The 27,798-nt window shown below is 38.5% G+C and overlaps 1 protein-coding gene across 1 annotated transcript; it reads right to left on the reverse strand.

The window, feature by feature from the left end:
- Positions 1-490: 490 nt before the first annotated feature.
- On the reverse strand, positions 491-27,798 carry ITGB1 (integrin subunit beta 1). Its single transcript, XM_081996919.1, has 15 exons — positions 27,735-27,798; positions 27,402-27,487; positions 25,638-25,860; positions 23,464-23,634; positions 22,919-23,157; positions 21,426-21,581; positions 20,369-20,464; positions 19,375-19,464; positions 18,510-18,650; positions 18,186-18,388; positions 15,029-15,267; positions 13,329-13,551; positions 11,913-12,145; positions 9,678-9,844; positions 491-2,148 (listed from the first exon to the last, which is right to left on the reverse strand). Exons 1-15 carry the CDS (start codon positions 27,757-27,759, stop codon positions 2,083-2,085), a joined length of 2,358 nt encoding a protein of 785 aa, XP_081853045.1. The 5' UTR covers positions 27,760-27,798; the 3' UTR covers positions 491-2,082.

Consider the following 27,798-nt stretch of genomic DNA (forward strand, 5'->3'; position numbering starts at 1 on the left):
CACTGGTTTCTTATCTCGTGGTCAGGTTAGAGGGCATTCTCAGGCTGTTTTGGTTCCCTTTTATTGCCTGCGCAACTGAGAAAGAGCGTTCACAATGTAAGGATTAATCCAGAGCAGTACTGGGGACTTTGTTATGAAGAATAGCAGGCTAAATTACTGCACAGCTTCTTCCTGTCTGTGGCTCTGCTCTTGTTTGCATCAACCAGAAGAAAATGCACCTGTTGCCAAATCCGGTAACCCAAGAGAAGCAAGGCTGCAGCAGCTCCATGTCCTCAGGTCCAACCTGGCGCGAGCCTAAGCATGTATTCCCGGTAAGCACATGCACCAAACATGTATGGGGTACACACGTACACACATGCAGCATCACAGACAGAAAACAGCACTCAGGGAAACATGAACAGGACCAACAGCCTCCCCCCCAGTGCTGTTCCAGCGGATCAGAATGGAGGCCCGCGGGTGGGGAACACGGCCATACCACCTATGCCGCCTTTCCTTCCCGCAGCTGGCCTTAGACCCCCAGTCTACCCAGCAGCTGCCCGCAGATCCGCGCTCTCCCTGGCTGCCGCCAACCTCCCCCCTCGCACAGCCACATGCAGCCGCTCGCCCACCCCAACACGCTATGGATCCCTCCAGTAACTGGCCTTAGACAACCAAGTCGACCTCATAACTGGCCCGTGGATCCTCCTGCCTCCAGCTGCTTCCCTGAGAGAGACGCGCAGTGCTGCACCCGGGCCTTTGTGCATTTTATACCACAGCTAACGTTTGTCACCCGAGATCGCTTCTGCTTAACTTTCCTCAGATTTGATGTAAAGGACGTATTTGGTATTACTACAATGTCTATCAGCTCTTGCCCAAACACACAGGCAGTGCTCCGTTTTTTTGAATAGCATCAACTTCCACAAGATAGAGAGACATGATTTAAGTATTTTAAGGTACTTTTATTTAATAAATAACTTCAGTAATAGCACTGTAAAAAGTGAACATCTGTTAAAATAAAAAGGCACTTAAAACAAGAAGATGACTATGATGCAGTTTGAATGGTCAAAGGCAAATATACATGGCACATGTCAAGAATGATGTATGACTCATGTCACATCACAAACTATGCAATCTTAGCTACAGGGTAAAGGCAAATTTACAGCTAAGACTGCCCTCCCCCCCAAAAAAAAAGAAAAAAAGAAAAAAAGAAAAAGCTTGTGTTGATACAAAAATATTACAAAAAGAATCGCAACCAAATACGTTAAAAAGATTAGAAAGGTGACAAAGCACCAGGCTTTCAACCAAGGAAACATTACAGAATAAAGACGCAATATGACGTAAGGCCCTTATGTGTTCTGAGGATGTCTTGGTAAGGTACTTCATGATACTGCCACCCAGGGCTTGAATTTACAAAGAAAAACTAAGGAAGTTACCAGTCAGCAACTTTTTCAGTAATGGCACATGTTTTAAAGCTATTTTTTCCTTCTTAACATTCTTCTCAAACCCTTTCATTTTACCCATAACCTGGCAATAAGCAACTTAATTAAAAATAAGTATGCACACGCTTTTCAGTCTTTTACACTGCTCACTTACAACTTACTCAACTTACCGTATACTTTATGTCTAGCAAGTAGAAGACCAATTAACCACCAGCTCCATGCTACGGGAGTTTAATTACATCTGCAAACTCAAGCCCTGATTTCCCTGTAAAGCTAAAAAGTTTAATACTAAATGGCTAGGCAGAGCCCTCATGCTGATTGCTTTAACCATTTCCCTCCCAGCTGTGCCACAGCAGTATCGCACCCTGCAGAAGACCTGGATTCACAGAGCGGGAGTGGAAAAGGTCAAAAAGGCACCGTGTGACCTTAGTTGATTAGGCTGCACAGTCTCAAGTTTTTTTTTGTCAGACCCCTGGCACTGATTACTCTTATTTGAAAAAAAAAAAAAAAAATTACATATGGTACATTTGCAAAACCTGCACAGGAAAACAAACCTATATGTCATGAATTAGTAAAATCACTGCAGTTTGCCCTAAATCTATCTTACTGTGACTACAAAAATTGCTATGCTGCATACAGTGTTGTGAAGTTATACAAGCAGTGTTCATTTTCCCTCATATTTAGGATTGACCACAGTTGTCACGGCACTCTTGTAAATAGGATTTTCACCCTAGAAAAAGAAAAATATTTATATTAACATTTAAAGATATGAAAAAAAAGCACTGTGTTTGTAAGAAGTGTAAAAATTAGCGTAAGAAATTACCCATTAATGTTTTGTTTGTACACACAAACAGCTCAAGTCAAACTAGTTTTCCCTCCAGCAACTTGAACAAAGGCATGCTCAGCTAATAAAGCAAGGGGTTAGGGCATGGTCCTATTCAGCTTACACCACAGATTTCCTTCAAAGCTGTTGAACCTCCTATGGTCATCTCAGGGCTAAGCCATCGACTCAGGGGCTTGTCCCCCATGATATTTTTTAAAGAAGAACAGAATTGTAAACGTTGTTTGAAACAGTGATTGACCACAGACCACATTCTGCTAATAATAAACATTTAAATAGCTTATCTTGTATTGTAATTTAATTCTAGAAACGAGTGGAAAGGCTTGCAGTATTTTGATAGTACACATTCAATATTTATATTGAACATTCAGTACTTGTTATTCTCATTTTATTCCTGCAGGTCCCCTCAACCCCCATATGCGCAAAATGCACAATTGAAAGTAAGAAACTTCTGTACTGGTGCAAATACTGTAATAAAAACATTGTTTCTACTGGTATGAGAAATGCCTACAGAACACCCGCTTACATCTCTCTTGCCAAGATTTGAAAACCTCTAAATTAACCTTATTTTAAGCTTCCTTTGCTCCCGGGTTTCCTTTTATCTCAGTAAATCTTATTCCATTTACGGCACCCTTGCACACCTAACAGCTTGTACTCAATATTAATAGATAAATCTTAGTGGAAGAAAGAGCTACTGCTGGGACTCTACTGATAAAGCCTGGATTTGCAGTACTGTGCTCTTATCACAACCTGAACTTCAACGTAAATAAATGTTGTTTACCAGTATGAACTCTTCTGTGCATACAAAAATAATTCCCGAGGAAATTCAGTACAGTGCAGATATCAGCCTGAGCGCAGTTCTGGACAGAACCATATTTAGCCTTCATCAGCAGGAATAAGGGAATTTCTCTCTCTTTGAAGTTCCTCCCAATCTGAGATGGCCTATATAACCATATTAATTCAACTCTACTCTACTCAATTACACAGCATTTAAAATATTTCAGATTAAAACAATTTTTCCTACAGTCAATTAAAGGAAATCCTCCCCCTACACCAAACACCAGATGTGTCTTTTTTCAAGGTCATAAAGCTGGAAAGTCAACTGGGAATACCACAGAATATGCCAAAAGGTGACGAGGCAAGAAAGAAACCAACTCAGTGTGAAATTTTCACATCACAGTTCCTGGGAAGTTTATTGCCTTCTATTTGCAAGGGCTGGTATGGGGTAACTGGTCTGCCCCAACAATAGTAGCTGCTGCTATGGAAGACCATTTCGCTGGTGTACTGCCTTTCTGTCATGGTTCCTCTCACAGAAAAAGGGTGCTCCTCCTTAAAACTGGCTCCTCTGCATGCAAAGAGCAATGAGGCCCATCCAATCCTGTACTAGACCCGAGTGACTCCAGCCTACTCTCCCTAGAAGTCAAGGATCTCTGTTGACTATTCTCAAGATCTGAGTCGATGTCATCTGGCTTGAGGTGAAGGAAGAACTAAATGTCCAGTGCTGGCTGTACTTCACCAATACATAGTAACAGCAAAAGACCCTTCTTACCAGCTCCCAGGCCAACACTGTCCTAGTTAAAAGTATATCAGTTACTGGTTTGGAAAGGGATGGGGAGTTAAGGTTGTTGGGTGGTTGGTTTGGTGGTTTTTTTTTTGTTTGTTTTTCGTGGTTTTTTTAGATCATGGAAACACAGTGTTGTGGCTAGTTCCCAGCTAGACAAATTAATCAATGCAAAATTACTCCACCTCCCAATATCTTTATTAAAAGGCTTTGCAGTAGTAAGATGTAAATGAAACTAGAAAAACATCCAGGGAGGAGGGATTTGACCTGTAACTGAATTATCTCATTACGCCTCAAAGTTCTTGGCAATGTAGATTGTTTGTTTCCTAGCCAAATTTTAAATAGAGCATTCTTAAAAATATAGATCAGTAATGTTTATAATGCAGAGAAAGTATGTAACCTTAATAGGCTGTATCATATGCAGACTAGAAGATACTGCACAGCTGTTCAACAGCAAGATGTTAAGTAATACTTGTTACACTGTGTGTGTAACCTTCAGCATTTTACAAAACAGACTACCCCCAGCACATAGAGGGAGATACATGTTTACATTTTCTCATTTGCAGCAGCAGAGAACTGCTACCAGATATTGCAGGAACTGGTCTAAAGGTTAGGACTAAAACTTGGAGATGTGCAGGGTGCTGCTCATACAATTAATTTGTATTTGGAGTCAGGTCTGAAATGCAATTTGCATAATAAGACTGTACATTTTTTTACTATAATGCTTTCTCAAGAGAAACCAGAATTGCATAAAATGCTCCCAAGAACTCTCAGAAGCAGACAGTGGGGTTTAGATTCCTGAATAAGGCACTTAACTAGGTGTCTCCCCACGTCAGCTGAGTGTCTCGGTTCCCATTACACATAATGGAGATTTAGTCAACACAGAGAATAGCTTAAGCCAACCTTACGTTTGATCAGCTAAATGGCTTTTGAGGCTCTGCTGCCTATAACCGCAGCAGAAGCGCCCGATGGATTTGCAATTCCTTCCCTGCTACCTTCCGTTAGACGGGCAGCGACAGCCCTGGCCTTTCCAGCCACGCTTGACCAGCGTGTCTCAGCCCCGGCTCGGCGAGGTCTTCTACAGCTAACTGATCTTTAAAACTAACATGGAAGTAGTAAATGGATGTCCACTAGTCTAACACAACTCTCACCTTGCTCAGGGCCTGTCACAGCTGGTGCATGGTATGAGCTTTCAGAGATTAGCAGCATTCCAGATTTTTAACTGGCCACTAAAACACAGTATTCCAAACCTGCTGTCTTAGATAAATGCTACTGTTTTTAAATAAATCAGTTTTCTTTATGCTTTACGCAGATAATACACTGGTTTAAGCATGCAAAATTAGGGAAAACACTTTTGCCACATGCCCCTATAAATGAAAACACCATGCACACTTAAACCAAAATAAAAATTAACAAACAGTAACTATGTACAAGATCAAGTGAAATACATTAAAATAAGGACGGAGGCATTAAAAAAAGAAACTACCTTCAGCAGAGAATAAAGAGCTATGTTCTTGCAACAGTATTCATTTTCAACTACACCGGGCTGTTCAGAAGGTAACAGTTTAGTCTAGTGTTGCATAAAGATGAACATACTATATAGGATATTTGATTAACCTTCTTATTCCTTTTTTTTGCCATGGACTTACTGTTTCAACAAATCACTTAAACTACCTTTATAGTGGATTTAAGTCCTAAGTCACTGCAAGAAACTGCACTTTAGGATATTTAAACTCATCCACAGACATTGTTCAGGAGGTGTTTCTTACTATTTTCAGCTCTCATTAATATCCTTTGCTATTTTACAGTAATATAAAGCCAGTCATTTGTCAACCTGTAAATACGGCAATTGCATCAGAGGCTGAAGCAAAGGCCAAGGTTAAGGGCAATACAGACAACAGAGGGCGTCATCTACCATGCCTGGGAGACTAGAGGAGAGCAGCTAGCCTGCTATTAAGTAAATACTCTTTTAATGGCACAAATCTAAACCAGACAGGCAGTGAAGACAGCAAGGTCTGACAGCAGTGAAAGGACACTAAACAAGTAGCTAGGCTGCAGGCCAAGAGCAAATTGAACTTGGTTCAACCTAGCTGGCTTGAGCATCAGTTGCAAGGATACTGTGGTGACAACTCATTTGCACATCATGGACCAGGACTGGTGAAGTACTTGGGCACTTGGTGCATGACAAGCTTCGTGGTGCTGCAGTTTACTCACTGCAGTAACCAAGCCACGTGCAAACTGCACGCAGCTTGGTTTGTTGTATACATATACACCTGGAGGGAACCTACTGCAGTGCAATTCTCTCATAATGGGTTTTCAGGTGACTTTCTTTCCTCGGCCATAGAAGACAACTCTATACTGTCCTGGTTTCAGCCAGGATAGAGCTGGTTTTCTTCACAGAAGCTAGTGTGAGACTGTGTTTTGGATTTGGGAGGAGGAACTGTTGATAATGTGCTGATGTTTTGGGTTGTTGCTGAGCCATCAAGGACAGTCCAGCTTCTTGTGCTGGCCTGCAGCGAGCAGGCTGGGGGTGCACGGGGAGCACTTTCTTTCTTCTTTCTGTCCTATTAAACCGTGTTTATCTCAACCCACGAGGTTTTTCCTAATTCTCTCCCCCGTCCCACTGGGGGAGGGGGAGTGAGCGAGCGGCTGCGTGGTGCTTAGTTGCCGGCTGGGGCTAAACCACAACAGTCCTTTTTGGGGACAGAAAGAAAGAAGGAAATAATAATGATAATACCAACAAAGGAATGTACAAGAACAAGTGAGGCCCAATACAGCGATTGCTCACCACCCAGTGATCGACAGCCCGTCCCCGAGCAGCGATTTCCGCCCCTCGGCCAACTCCAGTTTATGTACTGGGCATGACGTCGGATGGTAGGGAATATCTCTTTGGCCAGTCTGGGTCAGCTGTCCCGGCTGTGTCCCCTCCCAGCTTCCCGTGCACCCCCAGCCTGCTCGCTGCAGGCCAGCACAAGAAGCTGGACTGTCCTTGATGGCTCAGCAACAACCCAAAACATCAGCACATTATCAACAGTTCCTCCTCCCAAATCCAAAACACAGTCTCACACTAGCTTCTGTGAAGAAAACCAGCTCTATCCTGGCTGAAACCAGGACAGTCACCTAAATGAAAGGTTACTTCAACCATCTAAAAACCCCAGAAAAATCTTAGTTATAGTGAAAAGGAGGATATTCTTCTTTTACTTCCTGCGGGTGACCTAGTCTGCCAATACTGATCTCCTCCTTTTCGATGGCTAATAAAGCTAAACCCACCTCCCTCTCGCCCCAAAGTTCTGATATTTCTATGAAAACCAAAAAGGATAAAGTCATGTTTAAAAAACCCACACTCTTTCATACTTTTAATCTTCACAGTGAGTAAAACAAAAAGGCAGAAGTCAATCCCTCCATTTACACAAGAGGAAATCTTTCTGCAAGAAACACATTTTGAGGAGAAATGGCAGCACTGAGGACACTAAATCCTGAAAGAGTTATGAGGCAGAAAACAAGAGCACAGAATGGAAGTTCCACACTGCATGGTTTGTTAGATGCTTGTCCTACATGCAACAAAGTACACAATTAAGTGAACAGAAGAGGAGAAGATAACAGAGACTTAACCAGGTGGATTATGTGAAATGTTAGAAAGCAACAAGAACTCCATTTCCTCCCCAGAATCATTCACTCTGAGAAGAAAAATGGAAAGGAGGTGAATGTGGTTGGTATGGCAAGCAAAATTAACATTTTTACAATCAATTTCGGACACATTGGAAAGTGAAATGATTGCAAAGAGTAAAGGAAAGTATATTCATCAAGGAAGGGCTCAGAATGCTAGACAAACTATCTGTTGTCACAGTGAGGACAGATAAGAGCTTAAATACTCTTAATTCATGCTTTCTCCCCTTGTTTTTCCTTTACAAAAATCTTTTGAGTCCAACACTGAAAAAGGGAGACAGCAGACATAAAAAAATATCAGAGATACAAATCCTTCCCTTCCACTGGCTCCTGAAAAAAGCCTTTGGATATTTAAAGGGATATATGCTGCCTTCCTCACTTCTTCATTCTGCTCTCTCTAATCTGGTGTCTATAATTCTTAGCCCTCTTCTGACATCCATTCCCCATCTCATCCTCTCTTTCCCACTCCTCCCCCAGCAGCTGGGGATCCCAGGGAAGGAGGGGAAACATCTAAAGCATTCAAAAAAGTACAACCTCAAAGTCTACAGAAGATATCCATCACTTCTGGTTTACTGACTTGCTCCTCTAGATATTGCTGTTTCTGAAGTCAGCATTTCCAAACAGAAATGAGGTATTCAGGTAGAGTTCAGGAAGGACTAAGAAACTGGGAGAAAATGCATCTGGAGGGGACAGGAACATTTCCTCCTCTCTTATTAATGATTTTTTGTATGGAGACCCCCAAGCTGGCTGGGCTACAAGGACTGTGATACCGGCAGTTTCAGTAGAAACAGGGATGGAAAAAATAAGATGCGTATTTAATTACCAAGTCAGTCAAGTATATGCATTTCACACTTAAATACAGGCTAGTCCTGTACTAGGTTAATAAGCCAAAGCAGTGAAAATAAAAATAAAAATCTGTAAGGCTACTCTGAATGTTCCTAGAGTTCCTAGAATGTTCCTCTAATAAAACCAGTGATATTTATAGGCTGAGATATCTGAGGAATATCTAAACTAGCTTTGCAAACATATCAACTTTAAGCCGACTGCTGACTTGAGGAAATAGAAGACAAATCCTCCCCTGAATGCTGCGTCTCTCCACAATCCAAAAAGCTTCTTCAATCCTAATAGCTGTTCTATTATATACCCACACATTTATCTACCAAGGGAAAAAAAAAAAAAAAATCTCACTTGTAGAATAGTTCAACCCAGTACTGGTGGTATTAGTAAGCAAGCAATCTTGCTGTCAAAACAAGTTAAAAATTTTCAGGTTGCATTCTTTAAAACCCCAGAATCAAAGCAGCAGTAGATAAACTGAGCAAGGCTGAAAATGTGATTAACTGAGTGTGACACACAGTGAGTTTGAAGTGACATGCAAAGGAAAAAAAAAAAAAAGGAAGAAAATGAAAGAAGATACAAACTGAAACTTAGAGACCAGCTTTACGTCCATAGTTTGGATTCTTGAAATTGTTAATAGGGCTCTTGTATATTGGATTTTCTTGCTGAAGTAAAAGAAATGGTCAATGTCGGATAATTCAACAGGAAAAAGAAAAAAGAAAAGTAACATTCTCAACTATCACTGAAAAAAATCATGCTATATATAAAGAAAAGTGTTAGTAATTTTTTCACCAGCATAGAATGAATTAGTTTTCTTAAATAAAAACAAAATACTTCCTAGGAGATTTTTGAAAAGTACTCTCTTATCAAACATACATGGGTGTTGACTTCTACAGAACTGTAGTGACGGGTTTTTGATTAGCAGATTCCTCAACTTCCCAGAGGCAGCGTCCCTATAACCTATGGAAGCCTATAGACTGTAGGCTTGTTTTTCTTGCATACTTTTCTGTTGACAAGGGCTGGGAAGATTTCAACAAACCAGTACCAGCTATTACTTTGTGGCCAGTTATTGAAATCTCCCAACTAAACCTGTATAAGTATTTACAAGATCTTTCATAAGCATAAAATTTTCTCCTTCATTTTATATAAAAGTGACTTTTTTTTTTCTTTTTTTTTTTTTTTTTGCTAGTGGTAACACATAGTATGTTTTAAAGTTGGCTTAAAATAAGGATATTTCTGTTCCTCCATAAGCCAAAAGGCAAGAATACAGTCTGAAACATTTAAGGCATGTGAACAAAAGCCTTCTATTCTTCCTCAACTATGTAGCTTTTATACAGATAAAAGTCTCTTGACTCACCGTATCCCACTTGGCATTCATCTTCTCCTTTTCAAATTTAGCAAATTCTCTTCTGTCATGAATGATCATTAGTAGTTTCCAAATCAATAACAATGCAAGTCCAATAAGAACAATTCCAGCAACCACACCAGCTACAATGGGAATGATGTCAGGGCCGCTGGGGCATTCTAGGGAACAAAGCGAGGGAAGCATGATTTTGCAAAATGGTAAAGGTAATGCATATCCAGATGCTTTTCGAGTTTTACTCTGTACTGAAGCCAGTATTTTGAATATCAGAGATATGCCAATACTACTTTCCTTTCAAATAATGGAAGTTTTGGAATGTGTACATCCTGTAACATTCCAGCTTATTTTTATCCTTCTAATTTGGGTTTAATATTAGCAATAGAACAATTCATGTTCTCATGAAAAACCTACACACTGCTAACCCCTTAAGCTATTTATCTAGAGCATTAGAGCAAAATAACTAGCAATTGTATTTTAAACGTGCAAGAGCTCCGAGTCAAAGGTGGAGCTGGAGGGATAAACCAGCTAGAGTACAAATGCATATTAGTAAAACAGTCCCCACATACTCTATCAACAGCATCACAGAAAAAGGGTGTTCCTCTTTTTAGCTCAGATGGCTGTTATTGTTAGTAGATAATACATAGAGATAAGTAGTAACTTTGCTTCTGAGACAGATTTTTTTTTTTAAGGATATTTCCTCATCTTGGGAACCGATCTCTGCTGAAATAAAATTTAAAAAAAGGCACCTCCTCTTTGGATGAAAAGATCATGTACTTTCAAAATAAGTGAAATGTGTTTGAAAATAATAATACAGATGCAAAATGATTTAAGGTGACTGGCACAGAAATAATAATCGCTCAAAATAAACCCCAAGTTTTCTATAAATAAAAAATTCCCAATAATCACAAACTGGACAAGGGCTTTTGCAGAGCTCAATGCACAGACTGAAGGAGTCAGAAGCAAATAAATGCAACTCCTGTGCTGTCAGTAGGAATACTGCTTCCCCCTAAACTGCAGGCTCCTAATCTTGGTAGGTGCCTCTGCAGGCGTGAAGGAAGTAGGAAGGGACATGATAGGAATTCCTTGGGAATCAGTATGGAACAAGTGTCTTCTCCACTGAATAGAGCTCTACTGAACACAGCTTCTTCCTTCAGCACTTGTATGCCACAAAATTAAGGTGCCTCCTGATGCATGACAGCTTGATTCAGCTCTTAACTAAACCAACAGAAGTTTATCCATAAAGAGAAGGTCAGATGCCAAAAGTGTAGGGCATGTGTTGACTTGTCCTAAAAGACAAGGCTCAAGGTCTTCGTCTATACTTTGGACTACATTTTTAGAGAATTTAAAAAATTCTGAATGGAAGCAGTATTTATTTTTAAAAGCTGCTAACCACTGGTCTGTATTAAGTGATGATGACTCAAATGATCAATTCTGAAGATTCCTTGATTATAATACAGCACTAAACCTTTCAGCACAGAAGGTGTGTATTTTTTAATCAGGCTTATAAAAATCAGGAGACCACACACTTATAATGCACAAAACCAGAATTTTTGCACTGTTAGATGCAACATCAACTGATTCAAACTGAAAATACTTTTGGTAAATAAATGGTAAATTACTGATCGAGCTATAGAATTGTTCTCTCTTTTTTGTATCAGAAGGTTGAACAAAATCAAGAATGGTTGACTATTAAGAATTAACTAAGCAAAAGGTTTTTCAGATCTTTTCTTGAAGGTACCTCAGTTAAGTAAAAGCAGAAGCTCCCAGCATGAAAGAATTTAAGCAGTTTGCAGCATTGTACACATTCTGTGTACTAAAAAACCAAGAACACCCAACAAAACCCCACAGATGCCAATGTTTCTAACCTGTAGCACAAGTCCAGTAAAAAAAAAAAAAAAAAAAAAAAATCAACATTTAGATAACTAGGACTTGTTACAGGAGAGGTAAAACAAGCCTGCAAAGTATGGCAAGTGGAAACATGAAATGCTTTAACAAATATACGTATCTGATTGACTTTTTGTTTTTAAAAAACAAAAGCTGTCTGTGTCAGCCTAAAGATTTGAAAAAACTGGATCTACAGAGACTTAGTTTTTTCTAAAGCCATTCAAGCTCCAGACATCCACAACTGTCACTCATGCAGCAAATCAGCTAGAGCTACCTTGTTGTTAATTCATGCAGTTGTTGTGTACTACAAAGACAAAGGGAGAATAAGCAACATCATGTTCATACCTGGTGTCTCTACTACATGGACATTGGCTTCACCATTTGAGTTGACGGAATATGTGAAGTAGAACCAGCAGTCATCAACATCCTTCTCTTTGCAATGAGACAATGGATCGGGCTGTCCAGGCTGTGGCAACTTGTCTCGGCTTTCCACCCGTGTCATGTTGAAATACATACATTCCTGAGAACATGTTTCCTTCTTTTCTCCCTTATCAAAAGCTCTGCATTGAACACAGTCCCTGTGGAATACAAATCAGAAGCAATGCTTTTAAATAGGTTCACGAAAGATTTCTAGCATTTAATCGAAAGAAACATAAAGGAGAAAGTGTGGGGAAAAAAACCCAACAAAACCAACTCTTTTCAGAACATTTACGTATTTTGTGATAAAAAAAGGCCCTCTTTACTAAATTCCTCTGTCCCTGGATGACCCACAGGCTTCAAGGATGGGGTGGGGGAGTGTGGGAAATGAAAATAAAAATGACCTCAATCTCTACAAAGGAAATAAGGCTAAAACTTTTTCAACCCCTCCACCTGGAAAATGAATACTCTCAGAGAAGGCAGTGTATGAACAGAATACTTACAGTGAAACAGTATTTGAGAGACAGACAGGTTAAAAAGAAACTGAGTGACAAGCTTTACAGCAGGATATCACTCTAAATAAGTCATTGAAAAAAGCAGACTGAGCAGGATTTTTATACTACAAAGACTGCACTGAGAGAAAACCTTAAAGTCAGCTGCACAAAGCCAGGAATCAGCCCAGCCACCAATCATAAACTTATTTCAAAGTTTCTGTGCAGAAAACACTTTGTTTCTAAAAACCCGTATTTCCAAAGGCACGGATGCAAATTTCATTGGCCCACACAGACCTAGGTTTAGTTTTCGACTGTCAGGATAGTCTGACTTTTTCAAGAGTATTTCACAATAAAAGTTTTAAGCAAAAAGCTTAGCTAAAGTTTTATCTATTCTGGAAATTGCACGGTATACTTATGCTTTTGTTACATTAATTACAGCCTGTCACATTACAGTCCTATGTTCCCTCCAGTTCTGCAGAAAGTTGGCTGTCGGTAATCATACATGAAATAGGGGAAAGCTGTAACTTGCCCAAATCAATCTGAATGATTAAAACTGATTTAATGTAATATACACATTTCTATGCCTAAGAAAAAATGGCAGGGGAAGAATTTAAGAAACAATTAGCCTACTTGGTAGCAATCAAAATACTGTATTAATAATGTTTTGTTTGTAATTAGTGATTCTCACCCAACAACTTTTACTGTCTAGGGGATGATATGATACAATGTCCCTACATTTCAGAGTAGAATAAAGCACAGTTATAAAAAGCCTCATTTTAAAAATTCTGCACATGTAAGTATCACAAACTCAAATACACAGAAGCTGGGACTTCGTTTTCTAGGTACTTACTTGTGCTCTGGACAGACACCAAGGCAAGTCTGACACGTTTCACATGTGGGGCCTTGGAATTTAGGATCTGTACAATTACAGGTCCCACATTCGCAGGTTCCTCTTCCGTTGCAAATCTGCCCATTAGATGCCATACATGGAAGAGTATCCAAAGAACAATCGCACGCACTGCCAGTGAAGTTGGGGAAACACTCGCACACTCTGCATTTGCAGATACCGTTTCCTGTGCATTGAAAAGATATTTCAGTGAAATGAAGTCTAATATTAAACATAAAATTTGTGACAGTAAGAAATAAATGTTCACCATCTCAGGATAGATACAGGGAAAAGAAAACCCTGGTGGAAAGATAATGAAGACACCAATGAATTAAGAGGCACAAAATAAATTTTAGCTCCTTGAAAAACTACTTACAGGCGTTTCTTCCCTTTTCCCATTCTCCTACGTTTGGACTTCCTTTCATAAACAAAGTAACAAGACTAGGGAAAGCTGATCAAGAACAGTATAATGGGATGGCCATATCTCCTGGCTGGAGAGCATTACAGCACTGCTTCAGTTCACTATTTTGTACATATATAGACGCATCGATCACTCCTGTCTTTGTATCTATCACTATGTAAATTTATAAAGCAAGACCTAAAAATATGAGGAACGCACTAACTTAGACTTCACAACACAGAGAAGTGAAACATCTTTGGCTCCCTAGAACACCACAATTCAGCTGCTGTACTTCTGACCTCATACATCTAACCAAACTTTATGCTCTTTACACTCCCTACACAGGCAACAAGGTACTGGTATCTCCAGAAGGGTGATGTGAATGAAATGGAAAGATCTGTGGCTACATCCCTCCTCCACCGAGAATAAAGCGTTTAGGTCAACACTTATCTGTCAGCATATATTTTCTAACATCACCACCATTGCTCCTATCCTTTGTGGAGCTGATGAGCAGTCAGTGTATTCTGAGCAAGGTAGACAAACGAGGTATACTTATAATTTGGTCAAAGCTTAGTGGCTTTTCTGTTTTATTTTTTGTATCACAGTCAAATCTGAGGTAGTAGTTACACTCCTACCAGGTACTTCCACGTGCAAAGCAGCCTAGGGAAGTTATAGGACAAAAATACATGCAGCAAAATAATTTAGACACTGGCCGATGAAGCATTTTCTACATTGCTTTTGATTTCAGGAATTAACTGCCATCAGTCTTGTTTCAAGCACTTAAGGTGTTCTTCTGGATCTTGCATGTTCCAATCTGCACTTACCTTTCAGAATAGTCTCACTGGTGTCTTGTCAAGCACTCACTATTACAAGTAAGCTGAAGTCATTATCTCTCTTTATTGACGCAGTGGTTACACTGAGCCAGTATAACATTATAATCTCAGGCCAGTTGTTTCACCGTTCTGTACTATAATACCTGAGGGTAATTCTGTAATAAACAGCAGAAGTCAAGTTCACTTTACATCCTTCTTGGAGCTGTGATTCAAGGAAGGTGAAGTGTATATTAACACATTATATGTTCAAGATCACAGAGATCTGTTTATTAATAGATGTTTTCAATCACTAAATCTGCGGATATTCTCATCTCCCTTATCGAGTAGCTATGATCTATAAGCTAAGTATCACTACTCTACAAGGTAGAGTTGACAGACTTGTAAACTGCTGGCCAGTTTTGCCTGCACAAAACTCTGAAGTAGTTTCTCACCTCCACAAATCAAACCATTTGATCGATCACAGTTGAAGTTATCACATTCACAGTATTTGCCAGAATACACTTCATTGGTGTTTTCTCTTTTCTTGCATACACATTGTCCACAAATGCATTCTCCATTGTTACTGCATATTTCTGTACTGTTCTCCCTCCTGCAGTAAGCATCCATATCCTCACTATTTACTTCATCTGTACTACATTCACATAATCTTCCAATACGTCCTTCGTTACATCTGCAAGGTAAAAACACGATTGAAAATACAAACTTAATTAAAAGTCATACAATAAAAAGACTGCAAAAAATAGTAAAAAGAACAGGAGTAAAAGTGTCTATTTTCTCAAGGGATATTCCAAGTTAAACTTCAAATGAGATTGCCAGCTAACATCTATATAGCCATTCTTGAAGGTGCTGCAGCAAACTGGACTAAGTTGCTCCTACACTGATTACTCGTTCCAAGTGAGAAACTGTGTGTCGCCACCTCTAAGCAAGCTGCCGCATAAGCCACTATTAATCCCTTTCTCACGCGACAGAACAATAACTATTTTTAAGTGATAGTGACTGTTCACTGTAGATGCTCTCATCTTTCAATGAAAAGATTTCCCATGGAGAGCAACTAGGCAGGATGACACCAAGCTGGGTGGTGCGGTTGACCCACCTGAGGGACAGGATGCCACCCAGAGGAACCTGGATAAACTCAAGGAATGGGCCCATGTGAACCTCATGAGGTTCAACAAGGCCAAGCACAGGGTCCTACACCTGGGTCAGGGCAACTCCCATATCAACACAGGCTGAGGGATGAAAGGATTGAGACCAGCCCTGCCGAGAAGGACTTGTGGATGAAGGTATTGGTGGATGAAAAGCTGGACATGAGCCGGCAATGTGCACTCACAGCCCAGAAGACCAACTGTCTCCTGGGTTGCATCAAAAGCAGCGCGGCCAGCAGGTCAAGGGAGGTGATTCTGCCCCTCTGCTCTGGTGAGACCCCACCTGGAGTCCTGTGTCCAACTCTGGAGCCCTCAGCACAGGAAAGACATGGACCTGTTGGAGAGGGTCCAGAGGAGGACCACAAAAATGATCCTCGTGATGGAACACCTCTCCGATGAGGACAGGCTGAGAGAGTTAGGGTTGTCCAGCCTGGAGAAGAGAAGGCTCTTGACCTTCTTACAGCCTTCCAGTACTTAAAGCAGGAAGATAAGAAAGATCGGGACAGACTTTTTAGCAGGGCTTGTAGTGACAGGACAAGGGGTAACGGTTTTAAACAAAAAGGGTAGATTTAGACTAGATCTAAGGAAGAAATTTTTCACAATGAGTGGTGAAACACTGGTACAGGTTGCCCAGAGAGGTGGTAGATGCCTCATCCCTGGAAACATTCCAGGTCAGGTTGGACGGGGCTCTGAGCAACTGGTCTAGTTGAAGATGTCCCTGCTCACTGCAGGGGGGTTGGACTAGATGACCTTTAAAGGTCCCTTCCAACCCAAAGATTCTATGATCTTTAGAGCTGCTGAGCAGATATCTTTCGGGACCAGCACTTCTCATTGTCAGGGTTAAAAATATTGATGAAGAAATGGAGGTTTCTCTTGTTCACAGCAGTGACTGATGAACTGTTGTGGGGCATCAGACACAACACTTCCATCAGGAAATCACTACTGTTGCAAATGCAAAAGGCTGTTCTTACCCCTCAGTCTGTTCTCCCCTGTGTGAAACTATTGGGACACCAGTGACAGTGATACCAAGTTAAATAAGTCTTTCTACACAGGGATAGGAAAAACCTGCTTTCCTTATTTAAAGGGAACATCAAAAACTGACTGCAAAATGGAGCAATGTATCCAGCATTTATGTGGATATAAGCCAAAGTAGCTTATTCCTCAACTTACAGAACACCAAGCAGTTAGGGGGCCATACCTTACTCTTTCAAACACCCCGTTAACTACCACCAACAAATTCACCAGGCAGATGTTAGTCCGTTCTACACCAAAAGCCCTCTAAGACTAAACTCAGTGTCTTTTGCTTTCTTTTTAATAATAGTGACATATTAAACCATGAGGAATGAGACTTACAATTTCTTTTTAATAATAGTGACATATTAAACCATGAGGAATGAGACTTACAAATTTAATTTCAGTGACAGTTCATTGAGGAGGAACCAACATTGTTTGCCAAAGTCCTGAATCTTGCTTTCTTAGAGAATTACTTAAATTCATTCTGCTTCTACCATTCTCATCTCAATCAAGTGTTTCCAAGAAAAAGTTTTCATTTTTACTGTAGGTTTTTTGGAGGGGGGAAAAAAAAGGCTAAAACCTTGACTTACTAAGTTGATCTTCAACGAGTCTCCACTGAAACTCTAAGACTCTGTTTTCATTGTCTGTCATTCATTGTGTGCAATTCCAGAAAACCCAGTATCATCTTTCTTAATTTTCAAATGTGTAGTAAGGAATACATGTCTAATCTAATCCCTGTGATGGGCAATAACAGACATTTCAAAGGCATATGTAGACAAAAAAAGTAATACATAGTCTGAATGTTTTATAGATATACGCAATTAGAAGAAACATTTTAATAAGACCCCAAAAAGTTCAAAATAAAGTAGGGACAAGAGATTGGGGATGTCATTCAAAAATAAAAGGTTGTTCTTTTGCAACTTTTTACTCCTCCCTGCTATGAAACAACTGCTGCCAATCTGGGTAGCAGCTGTTACCAAAAAAACTAGGAAGCCTTCAAATTTCTCAAAATAGGCAGACCTCACATTAGAAGGATATAATTATATCAGTATGAATACTTGCAAAAATATCACAGATTAATCCCATTCGTTTTGTTCCATAAATCCATAATTTTGCCATATCACATGGACCTCAAAACTAAATAAACAGAAAATCAGTAAGACCTGTATCATTTAAAGGACTGACTCAAGGCCAAATTTGAATTCCAACTTGTACAATAGTGCCAATCTAATCATGAATACTATGAATTCCAGCATATGGATTATTTGCAGAGATAAGACAGCATGTCAAAATACCATAATAGGTCTGTAACAGTAATTCTTGTCCTTTCACTAAAAAAAATTAGTAAAACCAAATAAACCCTAATTAAGCTAACAAAAGTCTTGATCGTATTCCTCTTTTGCAAAAATAAATAAAATGTCTATTTGTTTACCTGCATGCACCACATTCAAATGTTCCGTTTCCTTCATGGCAGGCTGGACTATTAGGTTCTCCTTCACTTTGACACTGACATTCACAGATGAACTGGAGATTAATTTCCACTTCTTCAGTGAATCCCAGTGGTTTAATTTTAATTGTTTCATTTTGTCCTTTCTTTGGACATTCATTAGCTGTTACATTAATCTCAAATTTAACCTGCAAAGAAAAAGGAGTGCCACATTACTAAAAGGAGTTTTGTCTGTAAAAAAAATCACTGAGTGTTTGACATTTTAAATGAATTTTATGTTTGAGTAGCAGCACATATACTGTAAGTTACCTCATCTCCGATTGAAATGTTAGAACATTTCCTTCCATCTTCTTGTGTATCATTCACTCCATTCTTGCAGAAAGACTTATAACTGATTGTCACTCCTTTTGGTAGCTTACTGTTTTCCAGGATAACCTCTGAAGAAAGGGACTAAAACAATAATTACTAGCTAACTTCAAATTGAGTCGCATAAGCATTTTGCTGAAAAAAGACATTACACAACTATACACAGTCTAAGCACCAATCCCATGAGCACACTAGCATTAGTTAAGTTCCAACATGCCAAGAAACAGCAACCTGGGGCTGCCTGTGGTGACCCTTTCTCACGGCTGAACCCTGTTATGCAGGGTCAGGGCAGATCTCTACAGACACTGGAGGCAATTGTTTGCCCTGTGTACTCCGAAGGAGAAATAGGGCTCATTTACACAACAGAGCCATGAAGAATATATTTTGGGGACAAACCCAGGAGTCCCTAAGGTTGACGTAGACATTTTCTTTGGGGTCAAGAGGTTGCAAAATGGCCCTTTTCTCTTCTACATGGAAGGCAGGCAAGAACTGAAGATGCTGAATAAACAGTGTGGTTTTTAATTGTGGATTTTATTTTTCTAAGGGAAAACATGGATGATAATGTTTTCTTTGTACTCTTGTTTTAAGTGGGTTTAAGAGTACATCATTCTAATCAAAACTCTTAATGCCATAGTGTCTATATGCCTAATATGGTCTTACTGCAATGGCAGTATATTTATAGTATAGTATACTAACTTCCTATTTTGTAGAAAAAAATTAAAATCCGCCTTGGAGTATCTGCCTGAAAAAAATCGTAACAACTTAGAAGTAAGAAAATTAATACAGCCCCAATAAAATCTGAACTTACATTGTATGCATCAATGATCAGCTGAATCACATTGCTGGAGTTTGAAGACAATGTTCCCACTGCTGATTTTGGTATCAGGTTTTTCAATTCCTTTAAGTATTTACAAGAGTAAAAGGAAAATTACAGCCTTGCTAACAAACAAAGTATAATTTGTGCTATAAATATCTGTATGGTGATACAATGCTTTAGCTGACTAACTAGTCAAGATCAAGCACTTCAAAAAACAAGATTAAAGTGCTGCCAGTGATCTTCATGATTTTTGAGGTTATAAACAACACTACTAGTATAAACAAATATGCAGCCTTTTCTTCTCTGCATTTTTATGTTAAATTTGGTAATAGAATACTACAACCTTCTCTTGTACAAGTTGACCACATGTAATATATCTTCAAGATCTTAAAGAAGCAGCCCCACATTTCTAGAGCATTAAAGATAGGCAGATAAAAGATGATTTCCAACAAAAAAGAAACAACTCACATTATAGGTAAAAAAAGAAAAATACCTTGTTAGGTTAAAATGAGGAAAAATATGTGTCTCTTACACAGTCATTTCCTATTTCACAATCACATCCAGCAGTTTAGTTAATTTTAAACATCAGGAATATAAATAGACCACAGAGAACAAAATATGCTTTTTCATAAGTGTGTCTCTTGATTCAGTGTCCACCCCCCGCCCCCATTTTGCTGTAAAAATGTTCATAAAAAGTAGCACTGAAAATATGCTCTTCATTCCTTCCTACCTATAAAGAGGGGCAAGGAGAAGGGGCACTTTCTCCTTGGAAATTACACGTGCACTCAGTACCAATTTGACCAAGTTAAAAAGGCTTAATAATAAAAATGCAAATAGTAAAATATTACTTCCATGATCACTCACTTCTATATTTATTTTAATTTCAAATCAAGCAATTTTCATGATTTCAGAGCAAATCTGAGTCAGTCTTAGTGCTTGAGGGAAAAAAGTATAGAGATCAGAAATATGTGTTACTTATCTTTACCTTATAAACTGCCTGAAACTCTTCAGTAACAGCAAAGATTGTCTGAATATTGTTCTCACTAAGCTTCTGTACCAGATGAGCAATAGAGGGATAATCCTATAAAAATCAAGCGTAAAATGCAATTCAAATTTGGGACACATGCTAGAAAACCACCAGAAAGATTTTGACATCGTAAATACAAATCACTTTTAGAAACATACATAAGACTTCTAACTAGCCAGCTTATGTTACAGCTCTAAAGTGCAAACAAACATGCACTGAAAAGATTCCATATATGCCCCATGAAGATAGGTGTCTTTTAGAAGGGACTACAATAACATTATCTTATTCCCTGCCACTTAAAGTTTCCAAGTTAAATTCCTAATCTCAGTGTGCTCAGAAAATTACCTTCGGCAGTTTTCCCTATGGTTTATCTCAGTGAAAACCACTACTTTTTGCACTATGTCATAAAGGAAAAGATCAAATGAAGCCAAATTAATTTTAGTTTTTTACTGAACAATACTCACTTTAGGAACATATGAACATGCAAACTTTGTAAAGCTTATTGTGTTTATCCCATTCTTCACATGTTTTTCTTTTTACCTTTTGCCTGATCTACCTATCAGTAAACCATGAAGGCAATGTTGTTAAGCATACTTTTATCATAAACTCTGCATCATAAGATTTCAAGCAGTCTTAAAAAAACTGGCTATGGAGCTTTCTATTTTACAGTATTTTTTACAGTAGTAAAATACCTCTGAACACAAAAACTAGCAAAATGATACAATGGGACACAGCCACCACAGTTTGCCAGTGGACATGCAGGATTATTAATTATTAAAAAGGTTAAAACCCAACAACACAAATCAAAGTTGCCATTTCTTGAAGTTTTCCAGCTAAGACTGAATTCATTCTTGCACATTTGCCTTAGTTAAGCTAAAGCCACTTAATACAGAGGTAAATGGGTAACGTTCAAAAGATATAGCAGCCTGAAGCTATACCAGATGACCTGATGAGCTTTTTTGAGCTTAAGTGTCACAAAATATTAGTTTCTGTAGAAGATGATGTAAAGACTTACATAATAGTGGCTCATTGTGTACATATTATTTTCCAGGTGACATTTCCCATCATTTGGTAAAACAATTCCACCAAGTTTACCATCTCCTGCAAAGTGAAATCCAGCATCTGTGGAAAACACTAGTAGTCTTGTAACGTTTCTCCAGCCAATTTGTTCCTTTGGAAACGAAGAGATGGAATTTTGGTATTTTACACCAATTTATTTTATAGCAATGGAGACCAACATTTGAGAGACAAATGCATGAAAAAGTAGGCAGACTTAGGAGAAGTCATACTGCAAAAGCGTCACCCTGGAAATCATGTAATTCACCCAAACCTTAAAAGCACTTACATTTAATTAAATGTCTGCTCTAAAACACCTGCTGTAGGCTTTTCACCAAAGGCATGACACATTCTTTTTGAGATGTACTTCGGTCTGTTCAGTTCTCATTAGAGTATCTGAAGAGCGTTAGAGTTTTAGAAATAGTGCGTGTCAGTTCAGCTCTTTATTGCCCCCAGGTCCACTTCTATGTCACTACCAAGCAGCCCAAGCACAGAGGATAATGTCAGTGTGTGGAACACTGCTGCAATCTTGAATTGGAAGATTGTGGCTTCCCAGCATTAGGCTCTGAAGAATCATCAGGCCATCAGATTTTGCCAATCTAGTCCAGATTCACACCCAGCGTAATGGTTGCCAGAGGACTGCCCTTTTTCCACCCACCCACTAGCAACCTGGCCCACAATTGCAGGGTCTAATTCTGTGACTTGCCCTTTCCTATTTTTTTTTAAATTCTTCCAGAGTTGAAGCTCTAGTTAATTTAAGGGGTGAAGGCCTTATAAAAAAGGTACAAAAAAAGAAAAAAAAAAAACCACCACAACCCCCCCCCCGAAAACTTATAATTAACACTGTACTTTTAAAATAAGACTCTAGAGTGTTTCAGAAAGTACTGACTCCATTGATCAACAGCATAATAATATTGTAACAAAGCAGTAAACTTGGGTATCAATTTTTGGGAGTCCATGCTGTACAGGTGCATAGAACAGTCTGTCAGACTATGGAAACATCAAAAAAAGAATGCAGTGATCTAGATCAGATCTTCAAAAATAAACAAAAATCAGGTTTCTATCTACTTATGTCTGAGATGCTAGTAGAAGTTACAATTCACCAAACTGTTCTGAAACAACAACTACAAGAAGCATATAAAGCGTCGAAATAATTTGAGAATTATTGCTTACTTGGGATTTCATACACTTTTGAGCAGAATTTGACTCTTCTTTTACAGCAAAATTTAAAAACTTTGTCTTTGGAACACATCTATCTGCTGTCAACATGGGACTTTCACATTTCACAGTTTCATTCACTCACTAGAGGTCTGTATCCATGCAGCCTGCCTAGTCTATCTTGTCTTGCTAGCATGAGAGGACATGTTCAAACGTCAGTCACCATAAAACGGTAAGACTGTATTCAAACAATTTTTTCTAATAGAGCAGTAAAGAAAACTAATACACACTTACCCCACAAACTGCAACCTGCATTATTGCATCAAATCCACCTTCAGGAGAATCTAAATTCCCAGAAATGTGCTGTTTACCTACAAGTTCATTGAATTTGTTTCCTTCACTGGTAAGGCTGAGCACATTTTTATAACTAAATGGACTTGTACAGTTCTGGTCACCTGTACAGGGATTTCTGAGTTTGGCTGGTGTTGTACTTATATACGGCATCACAGTTTTCTCCACGAAAGAGCCAAAGCCTAAGACAGAACAATAAAAACCCTGTAAGTTGAAGAATGGACATCTCTTATTTATATTATAATACCACAGAATGCAAATGCATTATAGCTGAACTGATGTCAGAAATAGCTCTCATACTTGTTTACGTTCCACCTTCTCCATCAACACCAAATACTCTTATATTCCTCAACAGGTTCTATGTATTAAGAGTATCTGCCATAATACTGCTAATTTAAAAAAAAAAAATCCTTCATACATCATCATGTGAAAAACATCAGGAAGGAAATGTCTTTTTTTTTTTTTAAGAATAGGCAAATCTTTCTTACCAATTCGAAAGTCTGAAGTTATTTTTTCCATTTCTAACATCAGAGCTGTTCCGAGGCTTTTCACATTCTCTAAATCATCTTTCATAGAATAGGAGAGGTCCATAAGATAATAAAGATCAATGGGGTAGTCTTCAGCTCTCTTAAACTTTAATGAAAATGTTTGGGGTTCCCCTGTTTAAGAGATTGAACAACAGAAACCATTAAAGATTTCATAACTGCACTTGAAAGCAAAATGTCTTTTTAAGGAAAATGTTTGACATACTGATGGAGATTTTGAACTAAAGGCGAGTGATTTTTTTTCTCCTGTTAATTGAAATGCTTAACATTTAACAAATTATGATGAAAAAAATTTCAAGAAGTATTTCTTTCAAATATCCAGTTTCATCTTTTCAAGGTATTTTATCTCTCCATAGAAAATACTAGCCTGCCCCAAATCAAGCCTCTCTTAGGTGCTGCAATTTCAAATCTTTACACTTGCAATAATTTTAACAAGGTTCCCACAAGATCTAATAGCACAAATTTTCAATATCTATTTGCATCCAAGATAAATCCTGAGAATTTTTAAGGGTCAGTTTAAAAAAAAAACCCAAACCAACACAAAACAAACAGTTTGAATAGGTTTATAAAAGAAAACTCCGTTCTGGAGTTTCAAGTTACTTTGCATCAAATACAGGCTGAGAGGACAGAAATGATAGTGAGATAACAGCAAGTTACTCTTTGTTGCAATTGTAAGCCCAGACCCTGCGTTTTGCCAACAGAAGCATGTAGTCTCACCCTGATGTTGAAAGACACTGCAGAAGAATTACCCCCTTACCCCCAGCCCCTGGAAAATGGAAAAGTATTCTTTTGCCTATTATATATGAAATAAGGAACGAATTAAAAGTTCCGCCTCCCTCACTGGAGTTAAATGGTGATATTGCTGCTGAATAATTAGCACACATTTATTTAATATGATCAAAATTAGCACACTGGGGAAACCATTAGATGGGCAAAGTGAATAGCATACAGATCACACAGCTATGCAGCATGGTTTGCACAAAAAAACCCCAATGCAAAAAAAACCCTAAACAAAAAACCAACCACCAACCCTAAACGAAAAACCAACCACCAAAACCAAAACCTAAAAGCTTTAGATTTTCCTTAGCTGCTGTTTAAAAAAGCCTGCACAGAAAGCAAGTATCCCTCTCTGCAAGCACATAGTCCCTCATCAGAGACCTTATGATCAAGATCAGTATTTATAAAGTAATAATCTTTTGGGTAGTTAGGTTCTGGTTGCCTAGGTCCCTCATTTGTGCTGATGAAGAAATTTCTGTGTCAATAGAGGGACAATAATTTGGTTTGAAATTGGAAGGGTCACACTAGAAGTAAATGGGGGCAATACCAAAACTGCAAAATAACTTTCATTCCTTTCCTCTCCTCACCATGCTAAGCTTCTTCAGATCAACTTGCATTTAAGGCAATCACCATCACACAGCTGACCCCCGAGTACAGGCTCTTATTTCAGGTAAATACAAGGTAGCTGTTGAATGTGTCTGCTGCACCTAGAAACTCTCCTTAAGGACAATCTCCACTATGTTCAAGTACTGTATAAGCTACTGACACTGGGGTTTCCCCCCCCTCCATTTGAATGAAATAAAGTTCTCTTTAGTGGCTGGAAATGGTACACAACTACTTTGTTCTCATTACTGCAGTCCCGTGTCCACATCTTTAGTCTCTGGAAAGTATTTTACGTAGCAATACAAAAATCTTGCTGCATAACTACAAAACCATTCAGTTCAGACATGCAGACTTCAGGCAGCAGCAGTACTTCAAGGAAAAGGAAATGCTCTCATAACTTTTCTAAGTTTTTGCACACTCATCTCCATTATAAGAAGCCACATTGTAGAAAATCAACTACAAAACACAAAAAAACCACCCAGTTTCCCCTGAGATATGTATCAAACCACGCTGTATCTATTTTCTGTTGGGAATAAGTGGTAATATCTAACCTTTCATAAAAAACAAATAGTATTTGGATTATCTAAATGCCTTGGGCTGACCTGAATGCCTCTGCTATCATTCAGGTTATCTGAACAATAGTAGTTTCTAACAAAATGGTTACACATTCAAAACAAAAGATGCAGATGTCATGGTGACAGAAAATTATCTGAAGACTAGAATGAAACTGTTCTTACCAACTCTTAGTTTCAGTACTAATTTTTGGGGCTGGATCTGCGTAATGGCCTCTGGTTTCAGCTTCTCTGCAGCACCTATCTTACGATTTGTTACTTCTCTATCTTCAAGCACCTGTTTGCTACCTCTGGGATTTTCTATATCTTCCATAGGACAGCCTTTACTCTTTAGTGCTGCCAAGTCATCACATCTGGCAGATGTTGGTTCTCCTTCTTGCAAAAAGTCCTAGAAAACACAGGCAAAAAAGTATCAAGTTTACAGCTACCTGCAGTTATACTCTACCCACAATAACACTTTTTACAATGACTCCATCTTTTTTTTTTTTAGAAGTTCAGTAGTAAAACACACAGTCCTGAAATGTGTTATATTATACTAAATACACCAGTGACTATTATTTAGTCCAGGGCTTTGCATCTACTTAGACTTATCTGTGTATAAAATGTAAGCAAGATGGAAGTAAAAAAAAAAATGCCCAATGTCAGAAGCAGGACAGCTTTTTAAACTGGCTACTCTAAAAGTGACAGCAGGTGGAAAAAGGTCTCATCTTCACACCGCTCTCAATAATGTGAACCTACTTGTTACAGCCTACTTGGCAACTACCCTCCTTTTTAACTGTATTTTTTTTCAAAGGCTTTAATTAAAGACTATGTAAGCATACCTTGGCACTCCACAACCAAACAATGGCAATGTGCTGACAGAGCAGGGGAAAGACAAACGACAACTCTTTTATTTTGGGGAAATTCAATTCGAAAGCAAGATACATAAGCAAAAGCAATATGTAACTTCGTTCCGAACAACAAGTTACCATTAGATCAAATCTAAAAAAAGCTCTAAGCTCAAATATGAATAAATAAGGCTCCTAATTGAGAAACATGGCAATTCTGATCCCCCCTCCCCTAAACATGCATATAAATAAATAGATCTTAAAGCTTGTCAGCTCTTCATGAGTAGGACCTACAAGGAATCTGACAGCTCAAGGCCAAATTTTAGTCAGTTTAATTAAATGTTTAAAGTTTATGAGCTGGTTTGGGGGATAGTAAGTAGGTACTATATGGAAATAAATATACATTATCACATTCTAGCAAGAAACAGAAAAATTGCCCAGTTTTCATTAACAAACTGGAGAAGAGCTGTAGAAAACATTTTCTTCTGTTTCTAACCTGAAGAAGACACTTCAGCATATACTGGTTAAGTCACACAATTTAAGATTATCTTACATATTTTATTTCCTGAATTTAATTTTTTTTTTTTTTACATAAGAAAGCACTTCTTATGTTTCATACTGAAGCAAACAACCCACCCACATGAACCAATCTCCTACCTCCCAAGTCTATCAACAACAGAAAACTAAAATTTGAACATCTTTTACAAAAAAGAAAACCTTTAATCTCTTCCCCTACTCCACCTATGTCTGTCTAAAATTACCTCTTACTATAATGTCACTGGAAGAATATAATCAAGCATACCCAGACAGATTCCATGCTGGTATGATTTTAAATAACTATGAAAGAGCCTGTAAGGGTCTGGATACACTTAAGATTTAGCAAAGAAGTTGTAAACTCATTGTGAAAAGCAATTCTACTCAAATCAGGACATCAGGAAAATCACAACATTTGAATTTTTAAGTACAAATAAGTATCAAATTGAAGAGCTACAAGAAACTATTATTAATCAAAATAGACATTTCTATACATTTGAGATATTTACTAAAATTTGAAGCCATGGGGAAAAAATACAAACCGTAAAAGGAATCTTGCAATACTTACTGTGTTTTTACACCAACCACAGTTTGGTCCCGCCTGTATACATTCACCACATGATTTTGCATTAGCTTTTATGCAGTCACTTCCACCTAGCAAAGAATCCAGATCAATTGCTTCATTTATAAAAAGGTGCTAACACCAACAGAATTTTAGTTTGTTTCATCCGGCTTTGTAACTGTTAGTTCTAACTATGAACAGGTTAGTAACACGAGATATGATTGACATATTGCCATTGGCACTCATCTAAGAATGACGTATTTATCTACATAAATAACTGCTAAATATATATAGTTTTAAAGCAACATTAAACTACTGCAATGAAATAGAGTGGCTTACCTTGCTGAGCAAATCCATTCCACATCAAGCAACAGAGAACACCAGCCCATGTCAGCAACTTGAA

Source organism: Phaethon aethereus (genome assembly GCF_964289735.1).
Source record: "Phaethon aethereus genome assembly, chromosome: 2".
Lineage (NCBI taxonomy): Eukaryota > Metazoa > Chordata > Aves > Phaethontiformes > Phaethontidae > Phaethon > Phaethon aethereus.

Coding starts and splice junctions, on each gene's coding strand:
- ITGB1 (XM_081996919.1), bottom strand. CDS start 27,759: ATGTGGAATGGATTTGCTCAGCAAG. Junction 20,465..21,425: donor ACACAATGAGCCACTATTAT/GTAAGTCTTTAC, acceptor TGATTTTTATAG/GATTATCCCTCTATTGCTCA. Junction 13,552..15,028: donor AAATGGTTTGATTTGTGGAG/GTGAGAAACTAC, acceptor TTCAATGCACAG/GAAACGGTATCTGCAAATGC.